Genomic DNA, 19504 nt, shown 5'->3' with positions numbered 1-19504 from the left:
GGAGACCGATTTGGGGGAGAGGAGTCGTTGAAGGAAACGAGTCACGACAAGAAGAACCGCCACAAGAGACGGTCACTCACAGAAGGTGGCCAAGCAGGAGGTTGAAAAGAAATGAAGAAAGGATGAGAGAGAATCTGGGCGGCTTTGGATGGACGAGACGAGATCCGATGGCTTGCAGCAAAGAGACGCTGTGGCGCGGGCACTTGCTTCACCGCCCGCTGGAGCTGTGGCTGGAGAAAGAGCTCTCACGTGGAGACACTAGCCTGTTAAGGGCTAGTCTTTAGGGGAGGGAGGGAACACCACTGGCGCAGTTTGATAGGGGTCATGTGATGTGTTATACCCCTCGCTGAAACACTTCTTTTTTCTTCATTCTACAAACACATGAATACGAAATAACAGTCATATATTTGAGAGGGTGACTGGGGTGGACTGATCCCCTTCTCATCCCCTGTACTGTGTTAAGGGTGAATAACTGGATGGAGGACAATAGGTTAGGTCTATCTACCCTTATGACTTGCCAGACAAAGAGTGAAATGATAGACGGCGCCAACTCCCATCGCTTGTTTCAGCGGTCGTCACTAGACAGACCCCGTCGCTCTATCTTTGTTTCGGATTTTTCCCTGAATAGAAGAACTCTTTAAAAAATCATCGTGCTGGTTTCCGAAAGTTGTAGACCTCGTGGCAGGAAAAAAAAAAGAGGATACTAGTCAATAGTTGATACAAGCGTGTGCCTGGTTCCACTACTTTGATCTCCGCCCCAACTTTCTCCTCCTCACGGCGTCCCTCCAAAGCACGCCAAACCCAACTCCGACCCTCTCCCTCCAACACCATCCTTTCCCACTGGATCAAGTCGCCGGTTTGAGGAGCACTCACTCACTTTCTTACCCTCATCCCCTGTCGAACCCTCCAACAAATCTCAGCGCCCACAAACGCCACCAAACCGGGGTGATCAAGTCTACCACCAAAGAACACCCCCCACCTGCGCTCTCTCCCGAACCTCACGGCGCTTGTCCGGTGTCTCAGTGTCCAATAACTCCCCCGCCGCTGCTGGCCCAACGGTCGGACACTCGTCGACTTTTTTTATCCTGTTTCCCTGACTAGCACACTCCTCCTCCAGGAATCTTGGCCATAAATTCGATCGTGAGACGGTACTTTTTGCCTGGAACTTCTTCGTCTCCTATACCGTCGCTGTATTCCTCCTTCTCTCCCCACCGTCTCTCCCTCTATCCCAAGTCACGGTGCGCACTATCGCTCCTGTGACACAACCATGGCCGATCAATTCAAGGCGCGAACACTCAAGCGCAAGAACGTCAAAGGCCTTGCCCTGAACGCAGCCCCGAAGCCCGCCGCCAATAACTCCGATGGCGATTCTCAGGTTCCAGGCGCCATTGGAAATGCCGACAGCAACCGCACCGATACTCTGGAGATCGGTCTCGAGTTCCGTCTCGACCTGCGTAGCGAGGACTTGGTTACTCTGAAGGAGCTGGGCGCTGGAAATGGTGGTACGGTCTCAAAGGTCATGCACGCCTCCACGAAGGTGGTCATGGCTCGAAAGGTGCGTGCCTTCTGGGGACCCTCGTCGTCCGTGCTTTGCCGTAGACCCGGTATGTATGCTGACTCCATCATCCTAGATCATCCGTGTCGACGCAAAGGAAAATGTGAGAAAGCAGATCTTGCGGGAGCTCCAGGTTGGGCATGACTGCAATTCCCCCCACATTGTCACCTTCTATGGTGCCTTCCAGAATGAAGCCAGAGATATTGTCTTGTGTATGGAGTACATGGATTGCGGGTAAGGGAGCCGCTGCCTATCTTCTTTATCTGTTGGTTCAAGCTAACCTGGACCCTTGTATGATAGCTCGCTCGATCGCATATCCAAGGACTTTGGTCCCGTGCGGGTAGACGTGTTGGGCAAGATCACCGAGTCTGTCCTGGCCGGTCTGGTGTATCTGTACGAAGCTCATCGTATCATGCATCGCGATATTAAGCCTTCCAACATTCTCGTCAACTCGCGCGGCAACATCAAGCTCTGCGACTTTGGCGTTGCAACCGAGACTGTCAACTCGATCGCCGATACGTTCGTTGGCACCTCTACCTACATGGCCCCCGAGCGTATCCAGGGTGGTGCGTACACTGTGCGCTCGGATGTGTGGAGTGTTGGATTGACGGTGATGGAATTGGCGGTTGGTCGCTTCCCCTTTGACACGTCGGACTCGTCGGCAGGCGACCGTGCCAGCGCCGGTCCGATGGGCATTCTGGATCTGCTGCAGCAGATCGTGCACGAGCCCGCTCCCAAGTTGCCCAAGAGCGACGCCTTCCCTCCCATCCTGCATGAGTTTGTCGCCAAATGTCTCCTCAAGAAGTCCGAGGAGCGCCCCACGCCTCGCGAGCTTTATGTATGTCCCACCCCTTGTCCGCTTTTGGACTACTGTCTTTTTCCGGATTTGACTGACAGCCGATCTAGGACAAAGATGCGTTCCTGCAGGCCGCCAAGCGGACGCCGGTTGATCTCCAAGAATGGGCCATCAGCATGATGGAGCGACACAACCGCAAGTCGTATCTGGCTCCTCCGCCGCCCAAGTCGCTCAAGGATGAGCCCCCGGCTGCGCGATCTACTCCGTCCCCAAAGCCTCAACCCCAGCCCCAACCCAGCAGCAAGCCAATGCGCACTCCCCAGTACGCCCCCAGCGACATTCCCTCCAGCGTGGGCCGCAATAGCCCCTCGCAGTACCAGTACAACTATGCCCCCGCAAACCCATCTCCGCGTCCACCCCGGTCGACACGCTCGCCTCCCATCTCTCTCGAGCATCTGTCGTTGGAAGATGAGTACCGCTCCGGCCGTCGACCCTCGCGGACTCCCGTCGGGGGCCCCTCTTCCGGATTGGAACCCCCCATGCATCCGATGGGATCTCGCTCCGCCAGCTCACACAACACGAAGTCGCGAATGCCCCTACAGTCAGCAGTACTGCCCATGCGCAGCACGCCTCCCCCGAACGGACCTCCGCCCCCTGCTCCGGGAAACGGATCCTGGCAACGCCAGCCAAACTCCATGCGCGGGGATCATATGACGGGTGCTGTCTAGACTGCCGGCCCTGTATCCACCATCTCAACTCTCTCCTCACCTCTCTTCACTTCTCTCATCCATTCCCCCAATTCCCTCATCCTCCTCTTCTTCTAGAATCTGTGGACGTGACGAACTGACAACCAAATGACACATACCCACAAACACACCGCTACTTGCTTGAAGCATGAACCCTTGAACCATGTATCCCATTCGACCTTACATGATGTATGTCCATGACAAACACACACACACAACATTTTTGCATCGGCAAGGCGTATTCATTCATTGGCCTTTCTTTTCTTCTTCTTCATCTTCTTCATCTTCCATTTTCTTTCTTCATCTCATTTGTCATATTCCTTTTTTTTTGTCAGATATACATACATCCATAGCTTCTATTTTCTTTCATGTTTTTTTTTTCTTTTCCTATCACTTCATATCCTACTTTGCATATTCTAGGTCATCTTACCCATCTAGCTGACTTGTAAGTATCTTCTCGTGTAATGTCACTCATCTCCGTTGGTCACTGGTTACGTATGTTTCATTGCTCGATAGCATGGGAAAAATAAGATGGGGATGAATATAACAAGTAAAGTTAGCACGATGCTTTGCCATGATAAATTACGTTACCTGCAATTTGTAGCGGGGGAAATGGTCAGTGGTAAAGACTGCTATCTCTGTTTGGAATAGAGTCATGTCTATGGTTGACTGCTGTTACCGAATGGATTACAGCCTACGCTCTCGGAATGAAACAAAGGAACTATGCCTGTCAAATGTTCTGCTTCGTTTTTGTCGCTGGACAGTGAAATAGTATGGGATGAATGATCGTAGAAACACTGCCTATCCGTGGGATAGTCAACAGATAAACATAGAGCAAACGCAGGTCACACAGATACAATTGAGAAGCATAAACACCGCACCGAATCATGCAGGTAGGAAAAGAGGAAATCCCATCACACCATACGAGAGACGTAGAGAATAGCGCCGGGTGGCAAATAAGAAGACAACAAATATAGACGGCCAGAACCCACACATCCGACATCAAACACAACCCAACATCAAACTGGATGAACCCTTCTACTCATGCCCGTTCGTCATTCCCCCTGTAACCCGGAATCCGACGACGCCAACGAAAAGAAAATAATGTAAGGACCAAAAGCACGCACACACTGAGCAGTCCGTCAAACAGGAACAGACATGCCTGGTTCCCAGCACAGGACACTCATGGCGAGACTGAGGAGAGAAAAGAAGATGAGAGAGGGATCGCCCTACTTCATCGCAAGCTCCGATCCACCCACTGGACTGGGGCCCGGAGGAGCAGGGGCAATATTTGGACGCGGCGCCAACTCGACCATGGGGTGCTTGCCTCCTCGAGTGCTGGTCGAACCACCACGACCGGTAGCACCTCCGCCGCGTCCGTGGGGAGTCCCCGAGGCGGCATTGGCTCTTTCCTGCTCTGCCTGCTGACGAGCAGCTTTGCTGATGCGCGGGCGACGAGTGGTACTGCCGCCTCGTGAGCCTGGGCCCCGAAGGGGAAGACCGGTTTCCTGGGAGATCGGGACCGCAGCGGCCAAAGGCACCTGGTGGGATGTTACAGGCCCCCGGCCCCGACCACCACGTCCACGGCCGCGACCACGCTTGATCGTACCGTCGGCCCTATTCGTAAGCCATTAGCATCTCAGCCAGCACTAAAACAAGGGATTCAATTTCCACAAGGGTATGGTGCTTACCGTTCCACTTGGACCTTTTCGCCCTCCGGCACCAGCGGCCCACTGTAAACAAAGAACCCATCCTTACTGGCGGCCGCCTGTTCCTGCCAGGCCAACTCACTATCATCCACGAATGGGTCGTCTCGATCATACTCCTCCATCTTCTTCTTACGGCGCTTCTTCTTCCCATCTGCTGGTTCGGCCCCATTCGAGCGAGCGGGCGCGGATGTTGCACCTTCCCCATCCATCTCGCTGTCCCGGTCGACCTCCATGCTCAGATCCTCATCCGCACTCTCTCCTGCGGACAAACCACGTCCACTCGCCTTGTCGTTGCGCTCCAAGGCCGCTCCGGCCGCAGCTACCCGTGCCAGTCGTTCCTTGTGCGCAGCGAGGCGAGGATGTAGGGCCGCGAACCCATATTGCTCCTCCGCTAAACGTGCAAAGTTGATGATTTGATTCCCATGACCCTGGATAGGAACGTGCAGGATGATACTCGGTACCTGGCGGTTACTCGAGTCGCCTGTGGACGAGCCACCATCCACTCCAAAAAGGGCATTGGAGATCAGTCCCGAGCCTTGAGGTAGCGTAGGTGTTTCCTTGGCTGCCTTGGCCGGTTTGGGTGAGGGCGCCTTCGAAGCAGGTACTGTTGAGGGGGTTTTGGCTTCCTTCTTGGTCACCTTAGAGGCTGTCGACGAAGCAGGTGCCTCGGGCTCCACATCCATAGGCGTGGGACCTGGCGAGGGCGGTCGGTTATTAGACGGTGCTGGGGTATGAGGTTCCGAGGCCGATGGGGGAGGGACAGACGGGGGCTTTGGTTCTGGTGCCGACATCCGTGATTCCTGGGGTGGCGGCGGTGCTTGCACGGGTGTGGCATAGGGAGATCGATGGGCATACGGTGAGACTGGTCGTGGAGGTTGAGATTGAGGCTGCGGGTGCGGTTGAGGTTGTGGCGGAGTGGGTGCGATAGATGCGCCCGCGGGCGATGGAGAGTAGCTCGACGCACCGTGAATTGGAGAGCCATAGGGTCGAGGGGCATAGACGGGCGGCGACGAGGCAGCAGGCGGATCAATGATACTAGCAATGGCCGGAGAGGCACTGGCGCGATATGTCGGACGAGGTGAGATAGGGCGGGCCGGGGGACTAAAGGAGGGGCGCCCCGGAGGCGGCGCCGCAGCAGCCAACGCCGGAGTCGGTGCTGGAGCCGGGGCCGGAGACGATGTATCAAAGGCCGACCGAATGGGATCGAAATTTTGACCGCTTGTTCTTTGCGGCGGAGGAGCGGGCGGCTGGGAGTGTGGCCGCGAAGGAGGAGCGGAGGGCATCAGGCCCGGATAAGGTGAGACGAGGGTTGTAGGGGCCACGGATGGCGGTGTTGGATGAGCCGACGGTGGCAAAGACGGCGGGTTCAGGAGACGCGATGTCCCATGAGACATCGCTTCAGAATCTAGTGTTTGTTTCCGCGGGCTCGTTATGGGAGTGCTTGGAGTAGGCGTCGAGGCTGGGGCTAGAGCTGGAGCTGGAGCTGGAGCCGGGGCTGGGGCCGGAGCTGCAGATGCAGCTGAGACTGCAGTGGTAGGAGGACTGGTCGCAGGCCCTTCTGGAACAGCAGCAGGCGCGGGATTCGGTGAATGAGCAGGAGGCGCCGCAACACTGGGGCTTTGGTCGGGGGTGGCAGCCTCCAACTTGGGCCTCTTGCGAGAGTGAGACGCGGCCGAATTGGGCGGGTTAGTAGATGTCGACGACGACTTCTCTCGTTGGCGACGGCTGCCCCGTTTGGGCTCCAGCTTCTCCTCCTTCTCCTTCTCTTTTTCCTTTTCCTTTAATTCTTTCTCCTTGTCCTTTTCTTTTTCTCTAGTTTTGGGGGTTCGGACGGGTTGGTTTCGTTCGAGGTCGGGATCGTCTTCCTTCCTGCGACGCGACCGTCGGGTACGAGTTTCGCGGGCGGGATATTCAATGGAGCGCGACTCGTGTTCACCTGCAGCCGACAAAACAGATGGCTCTGTGGACATGGTGAAGAAGAGAAGGAAAGGGAGGGGAGGGAGCGAAAGGACGAATCAAAGCTGGTGGTCAAGCATCGAGTGAAAGGGCGAGGTTGGTTAGAGGGAGGAGTGGACTGATGGACTGACGTCCTTTGGGTGGTGAGGGTGGTGATGGTGGTGGTTGGCGGTTGGTGGTGAGGGAGATCTAACCCTTGTACTTAGAACAATAAAATTAGATAACAAGGAATTGAAAGCCGAATGAATGGAGATGAAGAAGGGTTGAAAGAAGGTGGTGGAGATGGAGAGTGGATGGTGGAGGAGTGGAAAAGTGGATGGCGATGAATGGATTGGGGGGAGAGGAAAGGGAAGAAGGAAAGAAAGAGGGAAGGGAGAGAGAAAAGCGAGAGAGTGAGAGAGCGAGAGGAACAGAGAGAGAAGGGGAAGGCCGAGAGGGAGGCAGACCAGATGGGAAACACCGGATCAGCAACTGCAACAAAAGAACAAAAGAACAAAATTGCAAACTAAATGGATGGGGGAAAGGGGGCGCTGTTGTGAGAGACAGAAGCAAGTATACCTTGCTAGATATACATACATACATACATACAGAAGAGTGCTTTCGATGATGAAGAAAGATGGCAATCCGAAGTGGGCGAAAGCAGCAACCGGGGAAAGCGTGTTTGTATGGCCGGGGTTCCATTCCGGCGGGTGCGCTTCTCGTTCCTTTCTTGGGCCGTTTCGATGGTTCGTTATCGCCTTTAGTTCCCTTCAAGTTGCCTGCTTGCTTGGCCCCTCAATGCACCCCCACCACCATGTGAACGGGGGTCCAAGCCATTGCTCGTTGTCCGTAAAATGACCCGAAATCAATTATGTCCCAGGATAATTGACTGACAAGGTTTCGTGCCCGCAAGACTGGGGACAAACAATCAAGGCAGCGTAAAGTCCCAGTTTCGATATCAGATCGGGTCACCTGATTCAACGTGCTTTACCCAATCGGGGTGGTCAATCAGGTGAACCCACTAATCCTATCTGGTGCTAGCGTACCCCATTTTAGCTTTTGAGCCGCAGCTGAGTCATCCTGCAGTGTCCCTGTGCGGGCTGACTCAATGCTGACTCAGCCAAGCTTCCCGGGGATGGCTTCATTTCCGACGCTTTCGGCAGCTTTTCTTCCCCGCCAAACCTCTCACCAACTCTTCGACGCCATGGCCTTTCGCGGTGAACGCTTCGTCCTCGATCTGGGCTCTGACGATGAGTCCTCTCCGGCGGACACCTACGATGATGCTCAGGGTGCCCCGACCCTCAACATCCCCGGGATGATCGGCGAAATCCGTGAACGCTCCCCCGCCGCAGCCCCCGCCCCGCCTACTCCAAAACCAACCACCACCGGCTTTCCAGCTCATCGCCGGCGGGCCAAACCCTCTACTTTCAAACAGCGACGAGACCCAGCTCCGTCTGCTTCTGCATCCGCCTCTGCTTCTGCTCCGAGTCCAAAGGATGAGAAAACGGCCATTGCGCAGGAGAATGCGCGGCAGCTGGCATCCATGTCGGATGCGCAGATTGAACATGAGCGCCAGGAGCTGATGGAAACCTTGGATACGTCTTTACTTGAGCGCTTCCTCCGCCGAGCTCGTATCGACGCTGATGACACGTCCACCACCTCCAAACCCACCCGCGAACAACCAGTCGCTCCTGAACCAGTCCAAGACAAGAGAGCGGAAAAAGAAGACGGAGTTGCTGCACCCGCTCAGCTTTCCCCACCACCAGCAACAACACAGACAGCAGCAACCACTTCAATCACAACCGCCAAACCACCCTCCCCGAACAACGACTCCTCTCAAGATGACGTCCCACCCACCCAAATCCCCTCCGACCTCCACGCCGCCGCCGAGCTCCCCCCCTCAGGCAGCGTCCACTTCCCCGCGCCTCCATCCCAAGCCTCCCCAATGCCCAACCTAGACCCATCTTCTCCCTCCTTCCTCTCCGACCTCCAAACCCACTACTTCCCCAACATCTCGCACGACCCCTCCGCCCTCTCCTGGCTGCAACCCCCCTCCGCAGACCCCGAAGACCCAGACTCCACGTCCGCCTACCACCCCGCCAGCAACGCCGAAGCCGTCCACCCGGCCAACCTACGCTTCTCCCTCCTCGGCACGGTGCTCTCCCCATCAACATCTCTCTCACTTCCTACGACCCTAGGCCTGCACCATCATGGTAAAGACCCCCACGCAGCAGGGTACACCATTCCCGAGCTGGCTATCCTGAGTCAGTCGACGTTCCCGGCGCAGCGGTGCATCGCGTGGCAGGTTCTCGGGCGGATTCTGTTCCGTTTGGGCAAGGGCCAATTCGGAGAAAGAGGGAGTCCGCTGGTCGAGGGGCTGTGGTCTGTTGTGGAGAAGGAGGGTGTTGTGGCGGGTATGCTGGCTGAGGCGGATGGAGCGACACCTGGGACGACGGGTTCTGCCCGGCGTGGTGGGCAGGAGATAGAAACCGAGGAAGAGAAAGCGAAGGAGAATGCCACTGCTGGTGCCGGGGGTACTGGTCGTCGACAACATGCTAGTGCTACTGCGTGGGCCGTCGAGGGCGTCTGGCTTTGGCAGATGGGAGGCGGAGGTGATCGGGGCGTGTTGAAAGAGGGTGCGATTCGGTCTCAGTGATTGTCAACCTTAACTTGATATATTAGCGATTTCATGACTAAAAGTTCAATATATTATCAATTATAAAACGTGTATCATTGCAGGTCTAAGTAATGCACATATCCTCATAATAATTATCATGACTAGACTATATCCGGTACAGTAATGGTATCACCACCTCTCCAGAATCACACAAAACACACAATCTCTCCCCCTCTCCACAAATCACATATGCATACATGCAAAGCAGAAAAAGAGATAAATCGAACACCAGCCTCTCAGAGATCCTAACAAAACTCCACCCCGCCAATTCATAAGCAATGTGTCAATCAACAGACCCTCAGTCAATCAATCAATCAATCAATCATAATCCCCAATCTGCACACCCCAAATCTTCCACCTCATCTCCTCAATATAATCCCTTCGTAGCCAAAGTCCATCCGAAGCACCGACTTGGCCCAGCAGACCCCCATTCTCAGATCTTTCCTGCTCCTCCCTCTGCCTCTCCGCGAAGCGTTCCTCAGTCGAAGACGAGGAAGACGAAGAGGAAGCATCAATCCAATTGAACAACAACCGTAACTGCCAGATGCGATCGCGGACTTCATCCGGATCAGCAGCGCGGCCACGCGCCGCCTGAATGGTATTCTTGACGATGGCCTCGAGGACGAGTTTGCTGTCCACAGCGGATTGGCGCAGCCAGGGGGCGTAAGAGAGGGCAGCGGTTTTGCTGTTACTGGTACTATTGGTAGTGGGGAAGAAGGAAGAAGGAAGGACGAGGGACTTTTCGCGGACGTCCAGACCTTGCAGAGAGGGGAGATTGAAGATCCATTCCCACATGCTTTGAGTAGGGGAGGTAGGAGTGCGATTGACGCCGGAGGTGAGGAGGGTGGCGAGATTGGGCATCGCGGCTGGGGGAAGACCCTTGCCGTGGTTGGAGGCGGAGGTGGAGGAGGGGAGGACGTCTTGGGCTTCGCTGAGGCCGGAGAGTGTGGAGACGAAGACTGAGGAGCCGGTAGGGTTGTAGGTAGCTTTGCGGCGGAGGTAGATGGACTGGTCGCCCTGGTGGAATTTCTGGCGCAGGCTAGGGTCCTTGGAGAAGTCCAGGACCAGGGGCCAGTAGTCTGCGTTGCAGATCTCGACTCGGGTAAGGCTGTTGAAGTCGGGGAGAAGACAGGGTGCGGTGATCTTGCGGCTAATGCCGTCTTGGTTGGTTAGGGTGATGGGAATGGAGATGGGTCGACGGGTGTCGATGTCGCGCGGCACCAGGCAACGAGGCTCTGCGGCGAGGACCCAGAGATGTCTGAAGGCTTGTAAATGGCATTTGTTGTCCAGGACGGTTGTAGGGAAGATCGGGTACAGGGAGCAGATCAGTGAGGCAATGGCCAGGTCGGAGGTGCCGAGGGTGTAGCTGCCGCCGCCTAGGAACAGGAGGCCCAGAGCCATATGCGCCGCCATATGGCTGCCGTAAGGAGTGTCAGCGTCCACGCGGCCATGGAGAGACCGCAACCGACGGAACAGTGCCAGATCACCGGTGCCTGCCATGACAGCGGCGGCGGAGAGGGCCACGACGTCCTGGCAGTGCCGAACGGAGTTGCGAGCTAACTTGGCGTCATAGTTGACAGCAGGAAGTCTGCATATGCGGATGAACTGGTCTAGATATGCGAGAAGCAGATCACGCACGGAAGTTTGTGCAGAGCCCGCATAGCGAAGACCCAGGGTGAAACACAGGCCAGCAACAATATTGAAGAATGGCATATCGTCACTCTTCAGTCGACGGACGCCGGTGAGGCGATACCGACGGCGGTAGACTGGCGGCAGGCTCTGAATGAACCAGTCATCCGTAGAACGGATGCTGTCCCACATGATGAGATGTTTGGCAAGAGTGCGGAGAAGGAAAAGGTCAGGCCGAACATAGTCGAAGCGCACTGTGGTGTCCGGGATATCAATCTTCTGGGCCAAAATCTCGTCATTGGTCTTCATGAAGATGATCGCCAAAGCAATTGTAGCACCGGCCGTGGCCCGGTCCAGGACGTGCGCGAGGTCCACGTTCTTTGTGCCCACTGCAACAGCCAACAACCTCTCCACGATGTGCATGTCGCGCATTCCTCGAAGGTCTTTACCTTTGGCCAGGTTGATAAAGCCAAGAGCAAGACCTGCAGCCAAGCGATATCCTTCATCGCGCAGGTCCTCGTGGGAGCCCTCCTCCTGCTCCACGTTTTCGATTTCTGACAGCATCACTTCACTCATTCTTCGATGCTGAGATCCACAGTACAGGAGGCCGATGCCCATAATGCCCGCTGTTTGTGTCAACGGCGACAGATTCAGTTCGGCAGCACCAAGAGGAAGCATCCGGGTGACATGGACGGAGAGAAGTCGAGTTATCAGGGTGTCCATGGTGCCCAGATACGAGGCTGACAATCCGAGCAACAATCCAATGGACGTCATTGTATGTTTGGGGGTGAGATATTTGAACGCCACCCACTTGGCCAATGATTTGAGATGCCCGTTCAAGCCCAGTGCCAACAAGAAGCCCGCATGTCTGTTAGTAAGCTCCTGAGGTTTGTTGAAAAGTATCCAGGACGTGTCAATGCCTTTCGAACTCTTCGATATAGCAAGGCCGGTAGAGACGCCGTTGTGGAAGAATGCCCAACACACTTTCTCCTCGCTGAAGGAAGCTCGGTCCGCGCTGATTGTCACGTTCGACGGTTTCATGACGCACTGCAGGGAGAACGAAGGAATTGGGAGCTTCTCTGTCAGCAATGGCAGTCGTCCGCTGAAGGTCAACATGGCCCGACCCGTGGGAATGGAGAGCGTCCTCAGCGTCACAAGCTGTACTACCTCTTTCTGGGCCTCTAGCAGGTCTGAGTCGGTCCATTCCGGCTCGGGTATGCACTCTGCAACCGGCGCTTTGGACTGATTCAGCAACCGAGCGGCGTCAATGAAACGCTTATCCTCACGGAAGATCAGCCTCGTTACTGAGAACCGGTCTGCCTCCGCGGAAGCTTCGAACGAGTTGGTTGCATCCACATCCAATGCAGAGGTACCGATATGATGTACATCGCGTATGGCATCGTGCGAGACTGCCGGCTGCAGCGAAGACGTGGCCGATGGAAGCCATGGCTTGTTCCTGCCCATGGAAATGCTCAGATCTTCGCGATCAATAAGCTCGAGCAGCGTTGAGCTCCAGGACGTGGATGCATGCATTTGTGACTGCATAATCACTTCGTACAAGGGAGCGCTGACACCTTCTGGAAAGCTCTCGATGATGCTTCTGGTGAAACCCCAACGATGAAGAAGCTTGACCCGGTCAAATGGTGCCGCGAGGTTATGTACTTCTGAGAGGAACCCGTCGAGAGCCAGCGTCCTTGGGGTGAGCGTAAAGCACTCTTTCCATAGCCTTCCTTTCTTTGGAGGTCTGTCCGGGCTGGTTACCAGGTTCAGGAGCGTGAAGAACAATTCTGACGGTTGGCGCCAGGCGGTTTCCAGGTGAGCAAATATTGACGGCGGCGGGAACGGCTCTGCAGGGAGATCGAGCATTGAGATGCGAGTCTCCTCGAACTGCCAGCGGTCCATACTAGCCATCTCCATGCCATAATACGCATCTTCGGCCCATGCCCAAGACTGCCAGCCAAGCCACCCGCCAAGTTGGGCCAGAACTGGAGCTAGGAGACCCAGAGGCTTGCCCGATTGCTCGCTATCACAGATCGATAATTTTTGCTCCTCACGGAATAGATGCAACGCGACGAGTATAGTGCATAGTGCGGTGCCTCGTATGCTCTGGTTGAAGGATAACGCCGTGGGCAAATAGCCACCTGAGCCTACTGAGAGTGTGCCCCGAGAAGTGTTCAGAAAGTCCCTTGTCAGAGCAATGCATCGAAGGAGGTATGTGTTCGTTCGGCAAGTGGACCGGCTCGAGGGCACCTGGTGGCCGTGGCTTACTTCATTATCTTCAGCGTCTTGCTCAACTACCCAGGCCCACGAGCTACCGGCCATCCACGGTGCAACCACGCCCCCAGAGCCAGACTCCTGCTCTAACATGGTCTCCCAACTCTCGAGATCGACGTGGCTTCCACTGCTCGACCTCAACAGCCCCTTCTTTCTGCGAGTCGGTTTGGCGGGGGTCCGGGGTTGTTCACTGTCAATAAACTGGATCGCCATTGCAAACAATATTACTACCATGGCTGTCCATTCGAGATCGTTTTCGCTTGTCTCTCTCTCTTGAAGCCATGCCATAGTCTCCCACCAGGCAGCCAAAAGCCCGTCTCCAGCCTTTTCGTCCGATAAGGCAAACCGACAGACATTGAGCAGACGTTTCACCAGCTCATTGCTAGGTTCCATCTGGACCTGCAGTTTCACTTTCCGATTTTCGGAGTCAATAACATCGAACTTTCCTCTAGCTGCAGCATGATCGAAGCCTGTTACGGTGATCGGCGAGTCAGTCATTAGCCGTTTCACACCACTTTCTCTTCGACGGTTGCCAGACGTTTTGGGATTAATGCCGTATGCTTCGTGAAGCATGAGTTTCCGGGGCACCTGAATCGGAGTTGCTTTGCTCCACGGAGTTTGCAACTGCAATACCTGCTCGCCACCGTCTGTCTTCTTCAGGGTCAAAATCCGTGAGATTCCACCATCGACAATCTTGCAAGCATCCCATACATCTGCAAAGTGCTGTATTCCGGAGGCTTGGACGATCAACGATCGTTCTTCAGATAGCGGGTTTTTCTTTGGCTTCTTCGAGAACACCGCGTCCTTCTTGGATACCGCAACTTTATCTGCTCGTAGGCTGACGACCGTCATTGACTTTGCTTCTTGATCCACCAAGTAAAGCGCTAAAGCCGCAGTGTTTCCAGATTGCGCATTACCGTACTCTGACGGACACAAAGTCATGATCTTGATTTGTCGAGCTGACGGCTTTGACTTGACCGGTGTCTGGAAGGAGACCGAAAACTTTGAAGAAAAGCTTTCAACTTTGGACAGGAAGACCTCTTCGGGCAGACCTGACGCCGCATGGTTCAAGTCCATATTCTCAAATCCTTCGAAAAGACTTTCGTTGTTCAGCTCTTCAAGCAGTCTATCGACCGGTGCGTCGACAAAGCTACCGGTAGTGCTATACACTGAGCCATTGCCAGGTGGAATAGAACCCCTAGGGTTGAAGCCAAAGCTACCTCGAGTACTTCCAGCTCCAAGAGATTGTCGAAAATTGCCATGTGGCATAGAGCTCGATTGACTGCCTGTGGCTAAATCGGAAAACGTAATCCTATCCTGGCTGGCGGCCAGATCCGCGCGTGCAAGGAGAGAGCTCACTCGTCTTGATGTCTTGAGTGGCACACCAATGTCCCCAAAGTCTTGCCCCAGCTTGGACGCCAGGTCGTCATCATCCGGCTTGCCTTCGACGGAGTATTGTGAAAGCGACAACCCAGACGTGTTCCACCCATCACTTCTTGGGCCAAAGCTTTCTCTAGCACCCGATGGACGACCAGCGGGTGTGGTTGTTCCCGTCGTCATTCCAAAGTGCGAACTGCGTCGCTTCGAACGAGTGCCACCCGTGTCTCTCCTCTCCTTCTTCTTCGATGAGGGCGCAGTCTCGTCTTGTCTATAGTGAGCCGTCCATATCGTGTACAACCCCGTGTTAATATTGACGGTTACCACGAGGATCAAAGGACCGGTGGAAAGCCCCCGTTTAGAGCTCGACAATTCATCTCTTGGAGATACATAGACAATTGCATCCGCTGGGTCAAGAACATCCAATCCAGAAGGTCTGGTTGAGACACTAGTTTGTAGCCAACGAGACGACTGGTTAGTCACAACGAGTCCCATTTCTGAGTGCGGATCCATAAGAGAGAACACTCTGGGCATGTCGGCATGTTTGCTTGCCCGTGGCTTCAGGCCAGGTTTGGGGGCTGGGGAAATCGTTAAGGATGGGCGTTTGGATTTGCCCGAAGGTATGTCCAGCGACTGAGATGCACGGAAGTCAGGTAGGGATGAGACGAACGAATTCGGCGGTGCTGCTGGTAGTGAGATATTGGATTCCTCCTCGTGTAGTTTTCTCTGAATCAGAAGGCCCTTGGGGGTCGCAAACACCGAATCAACTTCGAACGGTAGGGGCACGACATGGCTGTTCCCGGCAAGAAAGAAGATGTGAGCCTGGGACTTGAGGACGACGACCAAGGCTCGCGCATTGTTCGCGTCTGTGCCGCTGGTATCGCGAGAACCTTCGCCATTCTGACCCAGCATCAACAATGAGCCCTTCGATATCCCAGCACTAAGATGATCAGGCGAGCCTCGACTGCGGCCTGAGGTACTGCCTGGCTGCGCTGCCTCGCCTTTTAAGGATTCCGAGACGCTTGACTCGGACCTCTTGATCTTTCCCACCGCAAATCTCGTCAACAAAGCATGCCTGATTTCCTCCTTTTCTAAATCAAGCCGGAACACTCTCTTGACCACCCCCGCTCGTGACCAAACCGCACAGCTTCTTGTCCAAACAATCTCATCTTCGACCGGGCCGTTGGAGTCTCGATCAACGCTCGTTGTCCATGAGTAGAGCTCCTCCGAGGGATCTGGAGGCAAGAGGCCTTCTGCGACGAGGAATGCGATGGCCGAGGGCTCATGCAATCCGAGGGATCGAACTGTAGCCATTATCGGTGTATATCGTCGGGCGTAGCGGTAGAAATTCTGGCAGTGGGAGCCAGAGGCGATATCATGCCCATTGTCAGGTTAGACCATCAAACAGGCAGGCCAGCGCGCTTGACTGATCAACGACAATGGGCGTTGTTGGGGCGTTGTCGAGGTGGTTGCGGCGTGAGGGGAAGCAAAGGCAGGCTGTTGCTTGGAGACGCGATGGACGCGGCGGGCCAACTTTCCATCCTCAACTCAGCGGCTTTTTTCCTCCGCGGCCTCCCCAAACTTCCTTCTCTTTCACCTTCTTCCTCACCACCCACCCACTAACTGCCTTTCTCAACGCTCGCTTTTCTATCATACATGATTACTCTTAGTTTCTTCAGCTACAGGTCATAATCACATCTCTATCGCTAAGCTTGGTAACACAATCTGCCTGTTGGCGGCGTCGGTCTCCCTTTGAGCTCTGTTCTTGACCGTACAAACAACCGCCACCACAACAATGCCGTCCTTCCCATCGCGACCGCTGGTAAGGCCTAGAGACGATGGCCTTCAATTAAGGTAGATTCACATTCCGTTCTAGACCGTAACAGCAACCCCGTGCTTACCGGTCACTCCATCTAGCTACCAACTTCCTCATCGTGTGCACGCAGCTCAAGGCTACCCCCTCCTTGCCCCCAATGGCTCGTCGATCGTTGTTTACGGTTATGAGACTGGACTGAAGGTAGTCTGGAGAGGAGGAAGACAGTTTTCCGCCGAGAAGCCTTCTGCGCCGAAAGTGGACAAACCACAGAAAGCCAGCAACGCCAATGATGATGCGGTCATGATCATCGATTCCGATGACGAGAGCATGGCAGAGACCCAGCACACTCAGCAAGATGAAGAGCCCACCTATCAGTTCGAGGAGGATGAGACCGAGGTGGACCCCTTCCACCCTTACGACGATGTTTTGCGCCAGATTGATATACCCCTTGGAAGCAGAGTCCTCCAGCTGGCTGTGCCTCGTGTCCTCCCTGAAACAGCGCGCTCTTCGCTTGATCCCTTTCCCCCGGTCCTGAAGAAGGACATCATAGTTGCCGCTGTGTGCGCGGACTATTCTACTCGCATTGTAACTCTGCCTTTGCTTCCCCCTCACCCCACGCAGAGCGATTTCGGAATTCAGACGATCTCAATCAGCGGTGGAGTATCGCACCAGGAGATCCCGCGGGGAGTCAGCATCGCATTCACCTACCAAGAGTTTGATCAGCAAGATCAGGATACATCTTCAAGCCGCGGTTCATCCCGCTCAACTACAGGAAGGTGGGATCTCCTCGTCGCGACACATTCGGCTGAGTCGTCAGGTCTCTTGATCATTCATCGGATTCCGGTCGCAGAGGATGAAAAGGCCCGCGGCACAGTATATCGTCTATGCGATGATGAGATTGAGACTAAGCGACGACACTTGCCCGCTCCTGCTGTGAATATCTCTTTCAATCCCTCGGGTTACCCTGCCCTTCGACACTCCACGTTGCTCGTCGCATTCCACAGCGGATGTGTCAAGGTATACTCCTGCTTTTCCACAAAACCACTCAAGGCCTCGCGGAGGTCGTCCGGGGCTCAGAGCGAGTTTGAGACAGTCGACACGGAAGGGAGGTGGTTGATCAGTCTTTACCCCGGATTCGAGCAGTCTGCTTCGGGGCTCCCTCGGCGAAAGATCATCACTCACGCGGAATGGGTGCTTGGAGGTCGTGCCATCTTGGTCCTCACATCTGATGGCGAATGGGGTGTCTGGGATTTGGAAGGGGCTGGCCCCGGAACTATCAAGGGTCCGCTTCAGCGACAGTCGAGTGTACAGGGAGTGACGGGAGGCTCTTTGACAACGTTCTCCGTCAGCGGTAGGATTCTTAGTCCCCTACCTGGCGCCAGTCGGTCTGAAACAAGCGGACCTTCCTTCGAACAACGGCCCAAGTTTGCGCCCTTGACGCCATCTACTAAACGTTTGCGCGAAGACACGCTGCTCAAAGGCGCCTCCGTTGGCACAGCCACCCCATCCCTGAGTGGAGGAATCTCGGTGTATCAGACTAACTCTTGGAGGGACGCGCTGCCCGATGAATCGATTTTGCTGCAGCATGGAAACCAGAGCGCAGTCATTCCCAGTCTGCTCTCCTTGTGGCGCAACGCTGTCAAGGCTAGTGGTACATTCGACTCATCCAACCGCTGCCGGGTGTCTCCTCTCCAAGATATCACCCTAGTAGGAGAGCGCCTGAAAGGCATCGGACACCTCCCTGCGGCGCCCCGCTCCACTCGCACACAGCCATTTGACATGCTTCTCACGGCCGAACATCGACTCGTGATTCTCGCCCCCCGGTTGACTGAACCAGCACCAGCACCCGTTACCGAATACATCCCCGAGCCACCCACCAAGGAAACAGACCAGCAAATGCTCCAAAGGGGCCAGCTCGGCGTGGAAGGAATGGACCGACTCCTAAGTGGCATGGCGAGCACAAATCGGTCCCTCCGTATAGGAAGCCCCATCAAGCGGACACGCGTCTTTACTTGAACAGACGCAAAGTCAACAGCAGAACAGCCAACCACCCTCCCCTTTCCACATATGCTCAACATGTTCCTAACAAATGAAGCTGAAATCAAGAACAGAGATACCCATCCATCAACTCACACCTCTCATACCTACTTTTTCCTCTCCTCCACCCGTAGACCCCAATCCCCCAAATTCGCACTGCAAGGTGGAGCGCAAGGCGAGGTCCATGCCTTGAAATCCTTTCCTTCCCACCCTTCCTCTCCCACGATCCCTATCGTGCGAGAAAGAAGGGGACCGGGTTCGAAAGGATAAGCTCTGTATCGGTCGCGAGACATCAACCATCACATCCCATCATCCACTTTCTTCGTCCTTTAAAATTCTTCTAAAGGACAAGCAATCAACCCTCCCCATAACCGGGTTATCATAAAACCCAGCAACCACCCCATCCTCAAACATCAGATTGAGCCCTCTGCTCCTTTCCCTTTCTCTCCCTCGTCACTCGATACTGATCTATCCGTCTGTTTTTATTCTCTGTCTAAGCGTTCTCGCAGGGATGGAGAGGTGCTTCTGTATCTCTTCATCTGGATGGAGCTTGGATGGAGCTGCTGTCTACATCAGTATCAGATGCGAGTGGATGGGTTAGGGACTGCTGGTGTTGGGGGTGGGGGTTGGGTAAGGGAGGTTGAATTGGTGGGAACATATTTGTTTTTGTGTTTTGTATTTTTTTTAGTGTACCTGATAAATCTGTCTGTAGATGTAGATATTGAATGTATGGTTAGAAAAAAAAAGGATACCTAGCATAGTTTAGTATCACTCGATTTCAATAAGTTATCTCGTACTTTAATTTGCAATGATGGTGTCAAGGACATATCATGATACTAAACTAGTTAAGAGGATGGGGTACGTTCAAACATATACAGTCGTTCACCGATTAACCCACCTGACAGCCAACTGAGAAATACTTGTGAGGATAATTATGGATTCAATCAGGTTCA

The 19504-nt window shown here is 54.6% G+C and overlaps 5 protein-coding genes across 5 annotated transcripts; 3 read left to right on the top strand and 2 right to left on the bottom strand.

The window, feature by feature from the left end:
• Positions 1-1267: 1267 nt before the first annotated feature.
• On the top strand, positions 1268-3079 carry ste7 (MAP kinase kinase Ste7; the record flags this gene model as incomplete). Its single annotated transcript, XM_035502346.1, has 4 exons — positions 1268-1555; positions 1632-1789; positions 1856-2393; positions 2462-3079. 4 exons carry the CDS (start codon positions 1268-1270, stop codon positions 3077-3079), a joined length of 1602 nt encoding a protein of 533 aa, XP_035358239.1.
• Positions 3080-4326: 1247 nt separating this feature from the next.
• AtWU_07236 (uncharacterized protein) lies at positions 4327-6776 on the bottom strand (the record flags this gene model as incomplete). The annotated part of the gene is made up of 2 exons (XM_035502345.1): positions 4327-4714; positions 4789-6776. 2 exons carry the CDS (start codon positions 6774-6776, stop codon positions 4327-4329), a joined length of 2376 nt encoding a protein of 791 aa, XP_035358238.1.
• A 1169-nt stretch (positions 6777-7945) lies between these two features.
• On the top strand, positions 7946-9397 carry AtWU_07235 (transcription factor Rba50; the record flags this gene model as incomplete). Its single annotated transcript, XM_035502344.1, has 1 exon — positions 7946-9397. One exon carries the CDS (start codon positions 7946-7948, stop codon positions 9395-9397), a length of 1452 nt encoding a protein of 483 aa, XP_035358237.1.
• Positions 9398-9736: 339 nt separating this feature from the next.
• Positions 9737-16012, bottom strand: AtWU_07234 (anaphase promoting complex subunit 1; the record flags this gene model as incomplete). Its single annotated transcript, XM_035502343.1, has 1 exon — positions 9737-16012. The coding sequence occupies one exon, from the start codon at positions 16010-16012 to the stop codon at positions 9737-9739; it is 6276 nt and encodes a 2091-aa protein (XP_035358236.1).
• Positions 16013-16493: 481 nt separating this feature from the next.
• Positions 16494-18530, top strand: AtWU_07233 (uncharacterized protein; the record flags this gene model as incomplete). The annotated part of the gene is made up of 2 exons (XM_035502342.1): positions 16494-16552; positions 16616-18530. 2 exons carry the CDS (start codon positions 16494-16496, stop codon positions 18528-18530), a joined length of 1974 nt encoding a protein of 657 aa, XP_035358235.1.
• Between the last annotated feature and the right edge of the window lie 974 nt (positions 18531-19504).

This window comes from Aspergillus tubingensis (assembly GCF_013340325.1).
Source record: "Aspergillus tubingensis WU-2223L DNA, scaffold_8, whole genome shotgun sequence".
NCBI classification, from domain to species: Eukaryota; Fungi; Ascomycota; class Eurotiomycetes; order Eurotiales; family Aspergillaceae; genus Aspergillus; species Aspergillus tubingensis.
This window is presented reverse-complemented; position numbering and strand designations above follow the sequence as displayed.